This window comes from Dipodomys merriami, unplaced genomic scaffold, assembly GCF_024711535.1.
Source record: "Dipodomys merriami isolate MVZ:Mamm:240054 unplaced genomic scaffold, mDipMer1.0.p SCAF_4, whole genome shotgun sequence".
NCBI classification, from domain to species: Eukaryota; Metazoa; Chordata; class Mammalia; order Rodentia; family Heteromyidae; genus Dipodomys; species Dipodomys merriami.
In genome coordinates this window covers 69,806,491-69,826,512 of record NW_027205603.1, presented here as the reverse complement: position 1 = coordinate 69,826,512, position 20,022 = coordinate 69,806,491, and the positions used below count along the sequence as shown (strand labels likewise).

The window sequence follows — 20,022 nt, the reverse complement described above, 5'->3', positions numbered from 1 at the left end:
GAATGTTCAGAGATAAGATGAAAGCAGCCCTTCATATTAATCACACGTTGTATATTTGACTTTCTGCCTGCCAGCTCAGCCTTTAAATCACTGACATCTGTCTCCTGCTACTTAAAAGTACCATTACCTTTTGCATTAAAAGGCAGTTACAACTAGACAAAGCTCCCCCATTTGATTAAAAACTAATTAACTAGACACAGTCATGCTACTCATGATGGCAGCTTACATAAGAACCTTAGTGTAGATTGGAGAGCTACTTTATGTTGGCAGCAAGGTCAATACATCTGTGAGGCTCTGTGATGAATGGCCATGATGAATGCTGACATGAAACAGTGACTTGGCTTTGCTGAGGTTAACTTCTACAGTTGAAAAAATAACACAGAACAATAATACAAAACAGTCAACATCTGCAAGGTAAGTAAGCTAAGAATCTAAAGCAAAGCAGCTGAGCCTTGATAAAGCCCCATGATCACGTGGCTATCCTCATCAGAGAGGCCTGGGATATACCCAGAACAAGGCAAACTCTAGGAACTGAGCTCTACTGATGAACTGCATAAGCTATTGAGGTAAAATTATCAATGATCAATTTTCATGTATAATGATCAGATCATGGACTGTAGTTTACTGATATGTGAATTCTCTTCCAGATGTAAAATCTGCAGAGAAAGTCAAATCATTATTGAAATATCTTGGTAAGCGGGAAGTTTAACCTGTCAGTTTGATAAGTTTGATAGGCTAAGTAAATGCCACTCAAAGAAAACATTGCCATTTGTGAACAAAGATAAAAAATGGGCATAACATTGGACATTAGAATATAGCTGTCTTTATTGAGAAAGTCTTGTCCATATGTATAGTTTGCAGAACAAAATAATGTAATTCATGACACAGATAACTTAAGGTTCTGGCACAAGCTCTATACTGCACAGCTGTTTACAAATAGTTTTTACACCGACAGCTCTAGGGACCACACTTTAAGAAGTACTGGGTCTTGGCCTGAATCAGAGTTAAATTGGCAACATTTAAAATATATGATTTCCTATTATAAGTCATTGAAATTTTCTGGAATGCAAATCCTCCATCTGTGTTTTGAAATTCTCCCCAGGTCATTTTGTTTGTTTGTTTTTTATAGCAATACCGGGCCTTGAATGCAGCACCAGTCCTGGTGATGTCCTTTGGCTTATTATTTTTTTTGAAAGGTCAAATTTTGGAGTCTTTATTGAAGTCTGTAGGTGGCCAATTGTCAGAAAAACCAGCAGCCCCAAGCAGAGCGTGCACCAAGCTTTTAAACTCAAGGCTGGCACTCTACCACTTGAGCCATAGAACTACCTCTGGCTTTTGGCTGGTTACTTGGAGATAAGAATTTCACAGACTTTCCTGCCAGGCAGACTTTGAGATGTGTTTCTTAGATTTCAGTCCAATTAATAGCTAGGATCCTCATATCTCAGCCTCCTAAGAAATGAGATATGAGACATCAATGCCTGCTTTCCATGTGATTTTGATGAACATTCAAACATTAGGAGCTGCTCAAAACAAATGCAGGACAACTAGGTAGTACTAAGCTGACTAGACTAAAGGCTAAGAATTCGATTTTGGTGTGGGAGTTATTGTGAAACTCATTTAGAGGTTTCTGAGCCTCCAACTGCAGAGTACCACATGTAAAGCCTCTTAACATGTGATGTTAGCTCAATACCTGTTGCATAGCAAGCAGCTGATAAATGTCTGCTATATATGGCAGGCAGATATTTGTAATGGAACACTATCTCACATTTTCTAGGGCCTATCTATTCATAAATAGCTTCCCCAAACAAGCAAGGAATGTACAGCTAGTATTTGCTTGCCTGAGGCTTCTTTTATCAAACATTTATCAAATGTTTGATAACTCAAAGGCTTTGTTGCAAGTGTTAATAAAATATAAATAAATGTGATTGAAAGGAAAAGGAAGAAAACTTGGTGACTAAGGACAGATCATATAATTTATCATGTAATTTACAATTGAATGTCCAATCGTTGATCTGACTAAAACCATACATGCTTCATGGTGTTCAAAATTTATCATTTTCCTCTATATTGCTTGGCTCCATTTATTCTGAAAAGAAAACAAAATTTCCCCAAGTTAAGGGTCGCATTAGGAAAAAGGGATTATATATGGAGTTCAAAATGACATTTCGTTGCTACTTTGACCTAGCCTCTTATTTTCTACCCTTCCCGTGCTATTAGGATAGCTGAATTCAACTTTAACATAAATATAAGACATAAAGGACTTATATTGTGTTAATACAATTCCCAATATTTCTTCTTATCTATTTTGTATTTGTTTTATAATGGACTTTTACAGATTAAATTCCTCTCCTTCCCTAGTTTTCTTCTAATTTGTGACTCAGAATGGAAAAGGGGTTTGTCTTATAGTGACCAAGAACAAATTCAAATTTATTCACAACAGTAGAAGTGTGTGTGTATATATATATATATATATATATATGTATGTATATATATAAACATGTATATATATATATTTGATTCTATGCTTTCAGTTCTATAATTTTGGCAGATTCCTGTTTGATAAGTAGAAGTAAGCCAAGGATGATGTTAGAAACTGAGCTGCCAAAGTTTCACAAAGGGGACCATACATTTAGACTCTATTTATTACCTGACAATAGTGATATTGTGGATGATAAAAATCATAGATGCATTATGGTTCACTCAATCAGTAAAAATCACGTAGCTATTAATGACTTGGAACTCAGCTTACTAAGCACAACTTGGCAAAGCAATCAAGTGGTTAAAAGTGTTGGTATGAAAGTTGAGGACTTGAGCTGCTCAGGTCCAAGTCTGGCTGTTTCTGTGGTGTGTGGCCTTGGATCTAACTTCTCTGGGATGTGATTTCCTCATATATGTAATTGAGTAATAAAACGTAGTCAGCACGCAGTGGGGGAGAATTGTGTGAGCTGACAGGGGCAGGGGAGGGTTGAGGCTGCATTTATCAAGCAATGCATAGGCACAACCTTATTCTCCCAGGTGCCTGACAAGCTCAATCAGTTAATAATTCTTCTTGGCCCTTCTGGTACTATTCATTTTCTATCACCATAGTGTTCTCTTAAGATGGCATCATAAAGGAATGAGTGTAACTCAAGGCAAGAAGGGGGAGCTGTGCTTTGTGAACTGTATTTTCAAGGCTCATTTTTGAGCTTTCAAAAGAACAAGCTCTCAGGTTTGGCAGTTTGCCTCTTACATACGTCACTGCCTATATTTTAATATTCCTTAAAAACTTTTATTTGGGGAATCTATCCCATCCATTCCTCCATGGTAGAATGACTTTTTATTTATCACAATAAGAATGAAATGGGTACATTGAATTTTTCTGAGATGTGTGTGGTCAGCATGGTATAACGCAAAGTCCAAAGCACTAAGATGCAGATTAAATTCATTTGCTATCTCGGCTGGGTAACCCCAGACAAATCATTAACCTTCTCTGCTTTTATTTATCAGTCATAAGTGAACACAAACAATGAGATGGTGCCTAACCCACATCTTTTCCGAGAAGATTAAATACGATAATGTTGACGATAAAAAAGCAGGGTCCAAGCTCAACTTTTCATGATGACCAGGACTATGTGATCTATTTATCCATACATTAGGAGTTGGTTAGCAACTGGACTCCTGTGTGCTCTGGTCCCATTTCCCCAGCTCCCAGAGATCATAGTGGATCCCTGCCAGATGACCAGTTTGCCAGCTGTGTCTTGTTTGGTCATTGTAAATATTACATGGCCCGAGTGGGAGGCTTTGCTTATAATATCGTGTGCTTTGTCCTTTATCTGTTGCAGCTTGAGAATTACATTGTGGAAAATATGAAGTCGGAGATGGTCCAGATACAGCAGACGGCAGTGCAGAATCACACAGCCACCATGTTGGAGATAGGAACCAGCCTCCTATCTCAGACAGCAGAACAGACCCGAAAACTGACAGATGTTGAGACTCAGGTATGCCCCTGTGGCCAGAATCCACGTGCTCAGCAAGAGGATTTTCCCCCACTTAAAAAAAAATCTTTGACTTCCTCCATAAACACAGAACACATGTCACCATGGGGATGGGGGAAATATATACATTTTTGTTGATTGGTAATAGCAACAATGAGTGGCTGACATGCTATGCATGGTTCTTTTGACTTAATGAGGCTTGATATATTTAGCTTTGTGTGTGTTTGCAAAAAAACAACAAAAAAAACCAGGGCTGGTAAAGGACCCAGTCAGCACTGAAGTTTAAAATAAACACTGCAGTAGCCTACTGTGATGTGAGATTTGTCAAACAAAACAACCACTTAGGTCAAATAGGTGTTCAGATATCTATTTGTGACATGTCTTGTTTTTGTTCTGGTAATGCTGGAGCCCTGTTGGCACCTGCAAGAGTTTCTACGCTCAGTGGATGTAAAGAAAAACCTCACGGCCAGGTGCTGGTAGCTTACACCTGTAATCCTAGCTATTTAGGAGGCTGAGATCTGAGGTACACAGTTTGAAGTTGGTCTTAGCAAGAAAGTCCATGAGATCCTTATCCCCAATTACCCACCCAGAAGCTAGATGTGGAGGGACACCTAAAGGGATAGAGCATTAGCTTTGAGCATAAAAGCTCAGGGACAGTGCCCAGCCCCATAATTCAAGCCCCAGGACATCTCTCTCACTCTCTGTCTCTCTCTTTCTTTCTCATACACAATCTCTTACTCTCTCGCTCTCTCGTTCTCTCGCTCTCTTGCTAGCTCTATCTCACACACAACATATACTTTTTCTCTCTCTCTAATGCTCACACACACATACACACACATGAGAGAAAAAAAACCTCAGGTAACTGAGTAATATAGAATATTGTTTGAATATAGATTAATTAAAAACTAGAATGGTCTAATGATTACTACCATAAACTCACATTATATTTGGCTACAAATAGCATATGTCATTTTTTGATGATTAGAAAATGACCTCTTAGCATCCTTCATAATAGAATGATTGGTTTTTAAAATTACCATTCTAAAACTAAAGAGATGATTTCATCCAAAGTAGCTTATGTCTATCAAAATATATAAGTGAATTTTATATATTTTATATAAAGAGTGTAACCTTATTTTTATTTGACTTAATATGTACTAGTGGTATCATAGGCTATATGCTGATTTTTTTAAAAAAAAGAAACCATGATAACTGATATGGATAGAGCCTTTTATATAACAAACACTACTTCCCTCTGTACAAAGAATATTTAGAAAAACCATCAAAGGGGGTTTGAGGGAAGTTCCCTGATTGGTGAAATTAATGAATAGAATTCAAACTCTGAATATCTCCTTTCTTCTCTTTCCCATTCCCTTGATTAGTAATTTCTAATTACCAATTAACTTAGAACTTCAATGTGGATGGCAGTGGAGAAGTAAATCACAAAGGCTTTGGAAAATACTTTTTACTGCGCATATGAATCAGATAAACATGGTGTGTAGAAAAGGAGGAGCTACATACATTATTATAACTAAAAACTACAAGGTCAATTTAATCATTTGTTATCACACTAAGCAAGTTTGTGATCTATTCAATATTAGCTTATTATAGGATAAATAATGTTTTTGTTCTTTTCTCTTTTATTAGCACAGAACACTCACTGTTTCAAAACATTCGCATATTCTGGATAAAATAATATATATATATAATACACATATATATATACACATATACATATGTATATATATATATATATATATATATATATACCTTGATTGCACATTTACAATTTTTTTTTGTTAGTCATGGGGCCTGAGCTCTGGGCCTGGGCACTGTCCCTCAGCTTTTCAGTTCAAGGCTAGTGTTCAACCACTTAAGCCACAGGATCACTTCCAGCTTTTTCTGTGTATGTGGTGCTGAGGAATCCAACCCAGGGCCTCATGCATGCTAGGCAAGCACTCTACCACTGAGCCACCTTCCTAGCCCACACATATACATTTTTCATACATGTAAAACATATATGGAGGGTTTATTTCTTTTACCATATCTCCAAAACCTTTTGTTTTTATTCTCTCTCAACTAGGAGTTGGAATTGTGTGGGTAGGGGGAGGATGATTCCTATTGGTGGCTTTTTAAACTCCAAATTGTAAAGATGATATTATGTATAGTCATAAGATATGGATGGTATGGAAAATTGTACCAGACATTCAAGACTATGTGCAAAAGCTAAAATTTTAATGAAAGGCCAGTTAAAGTTTATCAGGTATAACAAAATTAAGGTATGTCAAACCTGAAAAAGCAAAAAAGAAATACAAACCTATTAGAACTAATAATGTGAACTAAGTATAGAAAAGGAAGAGAAAGATCAAACTCTATTCTACCTTAAAAAATGTTCTTTGGGTTGGGTACTATGTCTCATGTTTGAAATCACAATTAACTTGGGAGGCAGAAATACAAGGGTTAAGGTTCAAGGACAGCCAAAAAAGTTAATAAGATCACATCTTATGTGTGGTGGACACATCTCCTAGCTACATGGGAGGTCATAGGTAGAGATTGTTGGTTTGAGGCCAGTCCAAAGCAAGAACATGATTTCATACCTGAAAAAGTCACTAAAGGTGAAATACAATCTGAGATCATGGACAAGTAGTAGAGGATTTGCCTGTTAAGCAAAGCTTTGAATTTAGTGTTCCTTTCATTTTCATTTTAGTATCATCTGATACTTTATGCTGTTTTTAGCTCCAATGCTCCGAATATTTTTCATTTCAGTGGATATGCAGTGGGTAGATACTTAAATTATTGCAGCAGAACCAATTATCCAATACAACCACACAAATGCACACAAAAGTCCTGATGGCAAGCCAACATTTACTACATGAATCTTCAATTATTCCTTAGCCAAATGCACTGTTCATTTACAGCCAGCATTTTTAAACTGACAAATCATTTTTTTGCTATCTTATCATTTTGCTTCTATAACTTCTTAATAACTGACTTTAGTTCTTCAATTATTTCAGGGGCTTGAATTCATAACAAGGGCTTTGAAAAACATTAGCATGCTTGGCTCTCACATGATGATGCTATAAAGATAAGTCACATTGCTTTCTAGTCCTCTGCTGACCTTTCAGAATTGCACTTTAACAAAAGGTCTGAGAGCTGTGGTTTTGCTGCAATGCATTTTAAGGCTTCTGTGCTTGGTGAGCCTCCTGATCAGCAACAAGATGGATAATAAACACATCAGCATAACTGGTGGCAAGAATCAGCAACCTACACCAAGTTCTTTCCTTCCTCCATAGTCTTGTTAGTGCTGCTCTCATTCTATTTTCAGTTTGTACCCAGATTACTTCTCCTTCAACTTCCTCTTTCCCAGTGTGCAACAGGTGGCCAGCTAGTTTCAGCAATGATCGATGTTCCTTGGTTTGGGGCTAACCATCAGACAAACAAGCTCTTTTAAAATCCACCTTTAATCATCTGTACGTGGCTTGCTCTCACCAATCATAAGTATATTATGTATTTAAAAGTATAGCAAATCATTTGGGGTCAGCAAGTTCCATGTCATGCTTAAAGACAAAGCCACTGAAACTAAGAGAGGTGACATAACTTAGCCACAATGAAAGAATCAGTGTGTGTGAGAATGAGGATTGAGTCAGTCTATCCCACAGAAAAGTCTCCATGCTTAGAAGCTCTCTGTCAAGGCTGTCTCTGTCCTGTGGTTTCTTTATTTTAATAAGGCCACAGGATAGTATAAATGGGTCCAAGCAGAGAGTAAGATGGAAGTCAGAGGAAGCAAAAGGAAGGCAGTGCTAATGTCTTCCAAAAATGATAAAGATGTCGCTGCTGTCCTAACGACAGTGATTATTCCATCCACTTATCGCCATATGCTGGTGATGCATGCAATGCTAGCCACAGGGATGGCCTGGCCACTCTCTAGCTGTGTCAACTAGAGGACTTCCTTAGACATGGTGCCCACGTTTCCTCCAATCTCCAATAACTTTTAACCCTGGGGTGTGAAAAATGGAATCTAATCAAATTCGAAGAGATATGATTTGAGTAGTTCCATGCTGCAAGATATTTTAATAGGGTAGTCTGTAGCATACAATAACAAATAAAGCAGCCCGTACATTCAGGGAGGCATGAACATAAGTACCCCTTAATATTAATATGGAAACGTGTCTCTACATCATTTCTCTTTTAACTTTGGGTCAAATTAGTTAGCTATAGAGTTTTCCCTCACAGCCATAAAAATGCATGTTTTTAGTCTCCTGCTCAGGGGAGTGTAATTGACCAGTGAGCCCAGCTGCTGTGCTTTGAAATCCATCATGTGTTGGTACAGAGACCACAATTCCCGATGGCCACTTCCAGGCAATGAGTCACTGTGGCAGGATCCTGCATTCTGCTCCCAAGAGCTGAAGCACTGTACGGACACAGGACTTTGGCTAAGGGCTCCCAGTGTCTTGGTGAACTTTCTCACAGCTGCCCCGAGGTCTGTTATTTCTCCTCAACCCATTCTTCCCTCTCTTCTTCACATGCATTTCTCCTCATGTATTTCTTCCATAGTTGAGGTAGTACTTAGACTACAGAGGCAAAAATTATGTGTTGAGAGTAAGTGACCCAACACAGCTCCACTCAAAATGGTCAGAATGGAAATCAAGCAGTGACCAGTCGGTTTCCAGAGTAAAAGCACTGGCTGCCTTTTCTATCATGACTGATATAAACAATGATTCTCTTAAAATTATCTAATCACCACATTCATTTTCTCAATAATTTCACCAAAAGCGTTATTGATATTTTGTTTTTCAGGGTTCAATACTCCTATTTAATCTGGAAGTGGTCTTCCAGTATTTTCCCCACTTCAGTCTGGCAGATTTTTTTTTTTTTGGTTGGTCATGGGGCTTGAACTCTGGGCTTGGGTTCTGTCCCTGTGCTCTTCAGCTCAAGGCTAGCGCTCTACCACTTGAGCCACAGCACCACTTCTGGTTTTCTAGTGGTTTTTATTGGAGATAAGAGTCTTACGGACTTTCCTGCCCAGGCTGGTTTTAAACCTTGATCCTCAGATCTCAGCCTCTTGAGTAGCTAGGATTACAGGCGTGAGCCACCTGCACCCAGCTTTTCTATCTTCCTTTTTTATCCTTCTCCTCTTCCTCCTTTCCTCCCCCTCCTATTCCTCCTCCTCTTCTTCCTCCTCCTCCCTCCTCTTCTTCCTTCTCTTTTTTCTTCTTTTTTGTCTATAAATTTTGTTTAGATAAACATCTTCATTATACTTCCTTTTTCTTCCTTTTTCTCTTTTTCTTTTCTTTTCTTTTTTTTTTTTTTGTGCCAGTTCTGGGGCTTGACCCAGGGCCTAACCTGCCTAGGCTGGCTTTATTATTTTTGGGGGGGTCTGGTCATGAGGCCTGAACTCTGGGTCTGGGCGCTGTCCCTAAGAGCTCAAGGCTAGTGCTCTACCACTTGAGCCACAGCGCCACTTCTGGCTTTTTTTTTCTTTTTGCTTATGTGGTGCTGAGGAATGGAACCCAGGGCTTCAGGCATGCAAGGCAAGCGCTCTACCACTGAGCCACCTTCCCAGCCCTGGTAGGCTGGCTTTAAAAGGCAATACTCAGATCTCAGCTCCCTGAGTAGCTAGAATTATAAGCATGAGCCATGAGTATCCAGCTATTATTCTTTTTTAATTATTTAATTAAGATTAAAATTTGTAAGTAGTTATACAAAGGAATTGTCATTTAACAAATCAAGTTGTAAGTACAATGTATCTTCATCAATATCACCCTTTTGCTCATTCCACCCAACCCATTCCCTCCCCTTAATTTTCATGGTTCTTGCATTTTTTCTCAATCCTCAATCAACTTTACTGTTCTTTTAGTATAAATACTAAAAATCAAAGCTACTTTAAAAAGTGTTAAAGAAGTCTGTCTGAAGTTTCCTTGTTTGCTTTCTCATGGGAACAAATCTTTTCCATTTTTTTTAGATTTTAAAGTCTATAAATTCTCCCTTTCATATCTATGTCCTCCTTACTCTGATGTACTCTGGAAAATTTAAGCTTTGACACTGTTCCTTGGAGGCTTGTTTTCTATATTCTTTGCTCTTTGTTTTTTGTTTCTTCCTTAATTTTATTTTTCCTAGAGATGTGCTTTTGGGATGTGTTTAGGCTATGAAGGAAATGCCTTTTGTCATTTTAATAGAATTCTTTGGTTATTGCAAAGCAGCAAATTCATAGATACACAATAAGGAAGTGGTCAATTTATCATAGTTTGCTATCCAGCTCTCTGGGTTGCCCACTTTTGAACTTCAGGACTGTTTGAATACATCAGCAGAGAGAGTTGAAATAAAGCAGCCATCAGGTCAAGGTGATTGGGAAAGAGGAGAATTGATTGACGTTCATGCTCAGCACTGGCCTGGTGTAACCAGCAGTTAGCCTGGACTTCTGAGATTAATCTTCCTTCTTCTCTTATGTTTGAGCATGATTTTAGATTTGGACTAGCATAGTTGAAATGCAGATTGCTATTCATATAAGCCTGATATTCCCCCCTCTGATGATTATCTACATTAAAAAGCAAGCCACTGTCTAGTGGGGGGATGTCATCTAATACATAGTTGAGAATCTCAGTGTTCAGAACCCTATGCTCAGGTCTGGCGGTACAGGAGGCTCCATCCAGACTGAAACCCTAATGCAGAAGAAACATAGCATGTGAGTGAATGAGCAAGATTATCATTAGCAGTGATGTTTCCATAAGGAAAAAATATAGTGCAATACTTCACTCCCAACAGGATTTGATCAGCAATGAGAAGGAATAAGAGTTCCAGACAAGTGAAAGAGCAAGTAAAAGGTAGTGGCATGGGAATGGTTTTGCCATAGTGAGGTGGCAGAAAGAAGGCTATGGAGTTGCAGCATAATAAACAAGGAGTAACAGGAAGTGAGATCCAAGAAACAGAGTCCTGTCACATAAGGCCTTGGAGGTCAGGCTGAGGGTTTTGGAATTTCAACTAATTGCACAGGAATCCATTAGCATATTTCACATAGGAAATGACAAGATCCTATCTGTGTTTAAAAAGATCTTCCTGGTTACTCTGGTAAATGGACTGAAAGTAGTCTAAGGAGAATTGGAAAGATCAATTAGTAGCTGTAATAGTCTCCAGAGTTAGATGTAGGCAAAACTACACTGTTAATTTGAAATGGTTCTGTTCCATTCTATGTGAACCTGAAGCATACTTACTATTCCTTGTATAAAAAATATAGTGGTGTTGGCAGATGCCACCAGGTATGAGCGAGTTCAGTGAATCAAGTATCATGTGTTACCTTTGGTTCAGTGGGATACTGTACCCATATTAAAAATCATGGAATGTACTCTGGGCTAAACAATCTCCTAAGTGTCACCAAACAGTATATGCTTGTCACTCTTTACTCATTATTAATAACTTTATAAGCTGTCATTTATAACTTTACAATTTATAAATTGTCATTCAGTTAAAGCAAAGGGAAAGAAAGTTTGTCTGGATAAAAGCATGTTGAAAGTTAGAATTACGGTAAGGCAAATGAGATCATGGGAGACTGAATCAAATATGCCTGGGATCAGCACCTGTCTTTATATTGAAATAATATTCTGTTAAATATGCATTTTTGCATTAATTTTAATTGCTACTTGATACATTAAGAGATTATTTATTTAGATGATCCAGGTTTGTGAGCATTTTTTAAAGTTCACAACAAAGACTATTGCCTTTCTTCCCTCAGCCTGTGACTGCCCTATCCCCCAAAATTGCATTCAACTTCATTGCAATCTCTATTAACTCAAACCCAGCCCTAAGTATATCAGTATAGCTGGAAAAGGTGTTCTGTGTGCATGTGATATAATCCCAGATTTCAACCTGCTACTAGACAAGAGAAAAGCTCTAAAATTTATCTTTTTTTTTTTTTTGCCAGTCATGGGGCCTGCATTCTGGGCCTGGGCGTTGTACCTAAGCTCTTCAGCTCAAGGCTAGCGCTCTACCAATTGAACCATAGAGCCACTTCTGGCTTTTTCTGCTTATGTGGTGCTGAGGAATCAAACCCAGGGCCTCATGCATGCAAGGCAAGCACTCACTGAGCCACTTTCCCAGCCTGTAAATATATCATTTTTAAAGGACAACCCTATGTATTAATTCTGATCTTGTAAAACATTCCCAGACCCTCTTTAATAAGTGAGGCTAAGTAAGGTGTAATGTAAAGAGTATTAAACCTTAATTATCTGTCTCTGTTGCTCTTTGTCTCTGTCTCTGACTTTCTCTCTCTCTCTCTCTCTCTCTCTCTCTCTCTCTCTCTCTCTCTCTCTCTCTCTCTCTCTCGCTCGCTCGCTCTCTCCCTCTCTGTTGCTCAGGAACAGAGCACTGACTCAATATGAAGACAGCTGCTAGGACTTCAGCCTGTTGACTTTGCCAGAATGTCAGGTTTGGCTAATGGTTCATGGCCTCTGTCCACAGACTTCAATGGCTGGGCTCTCTCTCTTAGTTTTCTGAGTAGAGCAATACAATCAAGTCAACCTACCTTGTTAGAAAGGCATTTGGAGTCTTGTATTACTTGGGCATATCTCTGAATTTCATTTTCCTCATTTGTAAAGTTGTGATTACAATTCCTTCTTCAATAGGTGACTATGGGTAGTAACAGTATCAAAAATTGTTTATATAATTTGAATTTGTTCTTATAAGGTGATAGGAACAGACAGGTATCTTTTATATGCCCACTAGTTATTCTACATAATGCATAATATTTAAGACCTTTCAGTAATAGAACTATGCACTTATAAATGAGGTAGACAAAATACATAAGGTGATTAGCACAGTATGTATCTTCAGGCTTCAGGACACAGAAATTGAAATCTGAAATGGATTTGGCAAGTCAACTTTAGTCTCAAACCAATCAAATGTTGAAGGAACATGTATAGGAGTAGTGGACAGAATGTGCACCTTGTGATTCATTATTTTTAAAAAATGTCACTTGGGAACTGAGCTAAATAAAACTCAAATTTCATTTGCAAATGAGGTTTGAAACATTTGTATCTCTTATCTTAAGGTACTAAATCAAACTTCTAGACTCGAAATACAACTGCTGGAGAATTCTTTATCAACATACAAGCTAGAGAAGCAACTTCTTCAACAGACAAATGAAATTCTAAAGATTCATGAAAAAAACAGGTAAGGATTATTATATTCTACAAAGGTTTATATAGGAACTTATTGTTTGCCTTTATGGAAATTCTAAAAAGGTGGTTTTAAAACAGAAATATTAGGGAACAAATTATGATTCATATAAGCACCAGGAAATGTAATTGAAAGGTGTTGGGTGGAGTCCTATGGAATGGGGTAGATTAATAAAGGGAAGAAGAAGAGCGAGCACAGTCAACAACTCAGTGTCTATCCTACAAAATTAAGAAAAGTGAGGGAAGAGATCGAATGGGAGGGATGGGTAAAAACAATGAAATGGGTGACATTGATCAAGAAGCATTGTATTCAAAATGCTTTGTTAGATAGTAGCCCTTTGTACAATTACTTAAAGATGGCAAGAAAAAGTAAGTAAACCCTAAGAAGTATGCAGTATCAACAATAGGATTAATATTGCTGCTTACATTCTTAAGATACTTGCCTGTGTAATATTTACCATTATAGTCTCTTAGAGGCAGTTAGTTGTTAAAATCCTACCACTACAAAACTTTCTTTGATCCACTGACTAAATTTAAGCACACAGAATGTTGACATTTTTAGTAGAATTAAAATTTATAACCATGAAGAATAGATAGAACATTTTGGATAATAGCTCAATCCATTCAAGTTTTTTGTACAAATGAAGATGATTGAATTCAGACATCTTGTACTATAGAAAAGCACAAACTATGGTCTTGCCAAAAACTTATTTGCCTAATAAAAAAGATTTTTATTTTTTTTTCATTTTAAACCATTTCCTCCAGACATAATAAATTTCTTTGGTTAGATTTATAGATGTCATCACATCGTGTGTTTTTGTAAACTATGAGTCACTGCACGCAAGTGAAATAGGACTTAGAGATCTTGAGAGCTGGGGCACTGGAACACTATCTCATTCTAAGTCACTTTCATTGGAAATGGACCGCTTGATCAAAGCACCAGCTCTCATAAGTTTTCTATCTTGTATTTCAGGGCATTTTCTTTAGTATTGGATGGCCTGAGTCTTTTCAGCTTTGTGTATCATATTAAGCTAAAGAACACTGGATCTACAGATAGAAACTAGTTAATGTCACTGTGCTGACAGAACTACAGCATCTTCCATATTCCAAACCAGGCAGACACCTGTGAGAACTGCTTTTTCTCCTCCAACTTTACAGAGCAAAGGAAACGTGTGACAAAGCGAAGGTCACAGGACTTGCTAGTGGCAGAACCACAAATGCTAACCAGGTTTCTTTGCTGCCAATTCTCTTTCACTCACTTATGGCTTCCATATTACCTACAACCTCCAATTCCATGCTAGAAGTGAATCTCAATTCCAGTCATTACAATTAAAGTTCTGCAGGAAGAAAATAAACACGGTGTTGGTGTAGAATCTGAAACAGGTCACTCGTAATACCATGACTTGTTTGTGTAAGTTTTCCATTTATTTATCTTTGTACAGTGTCATAGGGGTAAACTGTAAAACTGTAAATAAACTTGACAGAACTTGACCCTGAACTGGCTATGTGATGAAATGTTCTAGAACTGAAAAATCCTGTTGAAAAAGAAAACTTACCCTGCTGCAGTTTAACCAAGCAGATGCATGCATCTAACAGGACTGCTTTACTTCAATCATCTCCTGATTTAGAGTCACCGCCCTATGCTTTAATTTCAGAGATAAAAACGAAACCTGTTTACAGTCAGGTATTTCCAGATATGTTGTGCAAGAACTTATACAGGAGCTTTGAACAAATAGACAATAATGATTTTACCTTGTTTGGGTTTATCATTATTTGCTTTTAGAATTATAGAAATAACACACATTTTTTGTAAAAAAGAGAAAAAATACAAGACAAAATTAATTCCTAGCACACAGAGAGAGCTACATACTTTACTGAATACTGTACATAAATGTTTTCACAAAACTTTCATCATACCTATTATTATTATTATTATTATTATTATTATTGTTATTATTATTATTTTGTCAGTCATGGGGCTTGAACTCTGGGCCTGGGTGCTGTCCCTGAGCTCTACAGCTCAAGGTGAATGCTCTACCACTTGAGCTATATAGCAGCATTTCTTGTTTTCTGGTGTTAATTGGAGATAAGAGTCTCATGGACTTTCCAACCCAGGCTGGCTTTGAATAGTGATCCTTAGATATCAGCCTCCTGAGTAGCTAGGATTATAGGAGTGAGCAACCAGCACCTGGCTTGTACATATTATTTTGCAACCTATTTTCTTAAGACATAAATATATTTTAGAGTTGGTAATATATCCGTTCAATACCTGTTTTCCCCTTCAGAACCAGGGTTTGAACTCAGGGCCTCAGGCTTGTTCAACTTGTTTGCCAGCTGACATTTACCAAGTAAGCTACATCTCCAGCCCAGTTTTTTGCTGTTTTATTTTGAAGATGGAATCTCACAAACTTTTTGTTTTATAAGTAGACCTTGAGGTTGTTTTAATCCATCTCTCAGTGGGTACATTACCACCTGTGACTGATCTTTTACAATGTTGTTGGCATGGATTTACATTCCTCAATGCATCCTTTACTGAAGTGTATGTCTCTGGCATAAACCAGAGCTGACACCTGAGCTGCCAGAATTTACTTGGACATTTTTTCTAATTTCCATCTTCTATCTCATGCTCAGTATTTTTCCTTTTTTCCTCTTGGATTTTTGTTCTTCCCATGAAGATTTTTGATATAACAACTGATACCTTTTCCTATTAAGAAATCCTTGCTAGGAAATGTTATTAGTGTTTGTGCATGTGTGTGCTTGTCCTGAGGCTTGAACTCAAGGCATGGACACTGTCCCTGAGTTTTCTTGCACAAGGCTAGTGTCTACCACTTGAGCCGCAGCTCCACTTGCAGCTCTTTTCATAGTTAATTGGAGATAAGAGATTCACAGCCTTTCCTGTCTGGGCTAGCTTCGCAAACCCTGATCCTCAGATCTCAGCCTCCTGAGAAACTAGGATAATAGGCATGAGCCACCAGCAGCCAGCTCAGAAATGTTATGATTTGTAATAAGTGTACCTTAAATGAGGTGATTTTCTAAATTACACTATGTCTCCTGCTCAAGGAAGGTGATTGACTGAGTCTTGATGTATAACTTACTAACTTTGTGTATGCTAGGGTCTTTTGCCACCCAGCAAGCGGCCGCATCTGTCACTTCTGTAATAGAAAAACGTTGACTATATTAGGGCTCTCATTACACTGCGCAGGCACTATGATGAAAAGTTGTCCCTGCTGTTCCTTCCATAAAACTGAGTCCATGGAAGCTCTCCAAAAACTTCCACCCTGGGAGGTGTCTGGAGGTGTCCTTGTGCAACAGCCTCCAAGAAGAATCTGGTTCTAAATCGCAAGCATGAGCTTTCTGATGTATATACATGATCTAATTTATTGCTAATGCTATTTCTTTCAGAATCATAGTGATTCCCCTTTCTAGTAATCATCTTTTCACAAGGAGGGCAGGGACTTGGATCTTAATCCAAACTTCATGTCTATGTTTCATGTGACCAAATTTTACATACGTCTCTGTTCCCACTTGGCATTGCTTGTTTTGTGATGCAGAACACCTCAATGCTGACAACACCTCGTACATGAGTCTATCAATTCTTGTTTCCCCTGACATTGCTGCATAGTTATCTGTCTTCGTGCAGAAGATTCCAGTATGTGCAATGGAGTGAAGGAGTAGTATCTATTCTTTTGTTGTTGTTGTTGTTGGTCATGGGGCTTGAACTCTGGGCCTGAGCTCTGTCCCTTAGCTCTTCAGCTCAAGGCGAGCACTCTACCACTTGAGCTACAGCACCACTTCCAGTTTTCTGGTGGTTTATTGGAGATAAAAGTCTCACGGTCTCTCCTTCCCAGGCTGGCTTTGAACCTTGATCCTCAGATCTCAGCCTCCTGAGTAGCTAGGATTACAGGCGTGAGCCACTGGCTCCCAGCTTTATTAGTATCTATTCCTAAGTCAGGACAATTCTTCCTTAATCACTATTTCCCGCTGAAGAGTTGGGCTTTGAACTAAAGAGGTCACACTTTTTGGCAGGGGCTCTATCACTTGAGCCATACTCCGAACCCATTTTGCATTGTAGATATTTTTCAAGTAGGGTCTTGCATTTTTACCCCAGAATGTGCTCCTCCTATCATATCTGATTTCATAGCTAGTATGACAGGTATGTACCCTTATTGTTTGAGAGTTTCTTACTCATTTTTTCACAGACTGGCCTTGAGATCATCCCAATTTCTACCTTCTAAGTAGTTGAGATTATAGACATTCTGTTGCTGAAACACTTTTTATTTTCCCTCAGAGCCTGGATTTGAACTTGAGGCCTCATGTTTGCAAAGCAGGTGTTCTACCACTTGAGCCATGTGTCCAGTCCCTTTATACATTGACTATTTTCAAGATAGATGCTGGCTTTATGCACAGCCTTCCAGAGCTGCAATCCTCTCGCCTGTGCTTCCCCATGTGTATGTGGCTGTAAGGCATGCACCACTGTACCCAGTCATTATACCCAGTCATTACACCAGCCGCATGCACTCATGCACAGCCGTTGGTTGGGGTAGAGTCATAGACTTTTATGCTCAGGCTGCTCTTTAACCACAATCTCATGATCTTTGTCCCCCAAATACGAAAGATTATAGGCTTGAGCTACTGTGCTTGACTTAAGTCAGTATTTTAAAAGTGGTATGTGTGTGTGTGTGTGTGTGTGTGTGTGTGTGTGTGTTTTCTGTTTTTATTTTTTCTTAATAGAGAGGCAAAGAGAAGAGGGCTGTATTAGAAGTCCAATTTAATGCTGGGTACCTGGCTCACTTAGGTGTTTGGCTACTTAGGTGTCTGAGATATGAGGACTACAGCTTTGCCAGCCTGGGCAGCAAAGTCCAGGAGACTCTTACCTCCAATTAACCACCAGAAAACCAGAAGTGGTGCTGTGGCTCAAGTGGTAGAGCACTAGCCTTGAGCTGAAGAGCTCAGGGACAGTGCCCAGGCCCAGAGTTCAAGCGCCACAACTGAAAAAAAAATCCAATTTAGATAAAAGTTAGTCTCCAAATCAAGCTAGGCATGGCGACAACATGCCTGTGCCCTCAGCTGCATAGGAAGTTAGGGTAGGAGGACAGCATTTTGACACTCTCCAAGCCAAAGTTAACATCAGACTGTATCTGAAAACCAAACTAAAAACAAAAATGGCTACCTATGTGGCTCAAGTAGAGCACATGCCTAGCAAGTGTGAAGTTCTGAGTTCAATCCTCAGTTTTACACACACACACACACACACACACACACACATACACACATACACACACACACTGTTTTCCTTTATACAAACCCAAAGCACTCACTTGTAACACATATCATATTTTCCCTAATGTGTTTATTATTGTTTATTTTCATTCATGTGTGTTTATGGAGTGGAGAGTTCTTCCAGGCACTTTCTAAGGCTACAAAGTCTTCCTTCCTTTGAAGCAGAGAAGTTCAAAGTCAAACTTGAATATACTTTAATTTCGTCAAATATACATCCATCATCCCTACCTATTCTCTGTGTGACTCTTCATACTCCAGAAGCCACAGGAATCTAGTTCCACACTGAAGCATCTCTGAAATGTAGGAACAACATGCTTTCAGTCAGTCAGGTCTGGTTTGGATCAGCTAATACACTCGGTAGAGAGGATTATCTAAATTAAGCTTTGTTTCCTCCCCAAGGAATGTGAGGGGTTGAATCTGTGTGTGACTTACCAGCCTTGAGTATGATACAGACCCTGGCAGCCAAGTCAGTAAGCTAGTCCTTGGGAGTGTCTACCACCTCTTTGGCAGAAGAAGGAGGAATATTTTATGGACAGGATTACACAACGCAAGCATGCTGAGAGAGCCTGCTGATTTACATCCTGACAAATTAAATGCATCACTTGTAGGACTGAAAATGAATTTTTAGCCTTGTTAGATTCATTTCTTTATCCCCTTAAGAGGAAAGCACACAAAGCAGAATAGGATTAGCAACATTTATTCTTCTCTTTGTTTTCCTAACAATCTAAGGACTTGCTTTCCTTAGGAATTGTTTTTCCTTTTGTTGGATGCTAACCTAATCTCAAATTTTAGGTTTGTTTCTTGCCTCAAGGGACAAGGAAATTAGGGGCCATACATAGCCCACCCACAATTGATGTTACACAACCAAGTAAATGGGAAACACTAACATTGACTTTCTTCAGATGGAACTTGGTTGGAACATAAAGTAGGACACAAAACTGCTGACTTTTATTAGATTGTTCCAGCAACTGTCCTACTTAGTCTGCCTAAAATCTATGGGAAAAAGTGGAATACAAGAGCAGGTATCATAATGCATGTACTTCCTTTCAGCTGAGTCAATGTGAAATTAAAGGTCATCTGGGTCATCTGACCAGGTTTCGAGGTACCTCCTCATCTCTGACAACTCCACCTTCTTCCAAAGTGGGAAAACAGTTCTGAGAATATTCCAGAAGAAATCTTTCTGCCACCACAGAATACACAGGAAAGTTAATCAGTATTCCATATTCAAAAATGGATTATCTGAGCTTCTTTTTTTTGATGTGGGGGTTGGCCATGAGGCTTGAACTCTGGGCCTGGGTGCTGTTCCTCATCTCTTCAGCTCAAGGCTAGCTCCCTACCACTTGAGTCACAGCACCATTTCTGGTTTTCTGGTGGTTTACTGGAGATAAGTGTCTCACAGACTTTCTTGCCTGGGCTGGCTTTGAACCGTGATCCTCAGATCTCAGCCTCCTGAGTAGCTAGGATTACAGGCACAAGCCACCGGCACCTGGCTATCTGATCGTCTTTGATAATTATGTTGGATATGTAGAGTAAATATTAGGGAAATTTTTGGTGAGATCATTCAGAGTGAAATGGAGCTAGGCATGTGATGGTGATTCCAA

The 20,022-nt window shown here is 38.7% G+C and overlaps 1 protein-coding gene across 2 annotated transcripts in view; it reads left to right on the top strand.

Annotated features, from left to right (window-relative positions):
- Angpt1 (angiopoietin 1) overlaps positions 1–20,022 on the top strand; it is a 221,506-nt gene that overhangs the window by 124,375 nt on the left and 77,109 nt on the right. For both annotated transcript variants that reach the window (XM_069991256.1, XM_069991255.1), the window contains exons 2-3: positions 3,822–3,977; positions 13,015–13,136. In XM_069991256.1, the coding sequence (XP_069847357.1) occupies positions 3,822–3,977; positions 13,015–13,136 (278 nt within the window). The remainder of the gene's footprint in view (positions 1–3,821; positions 3,978–13,014; positions 13,137–20,022) is intronic.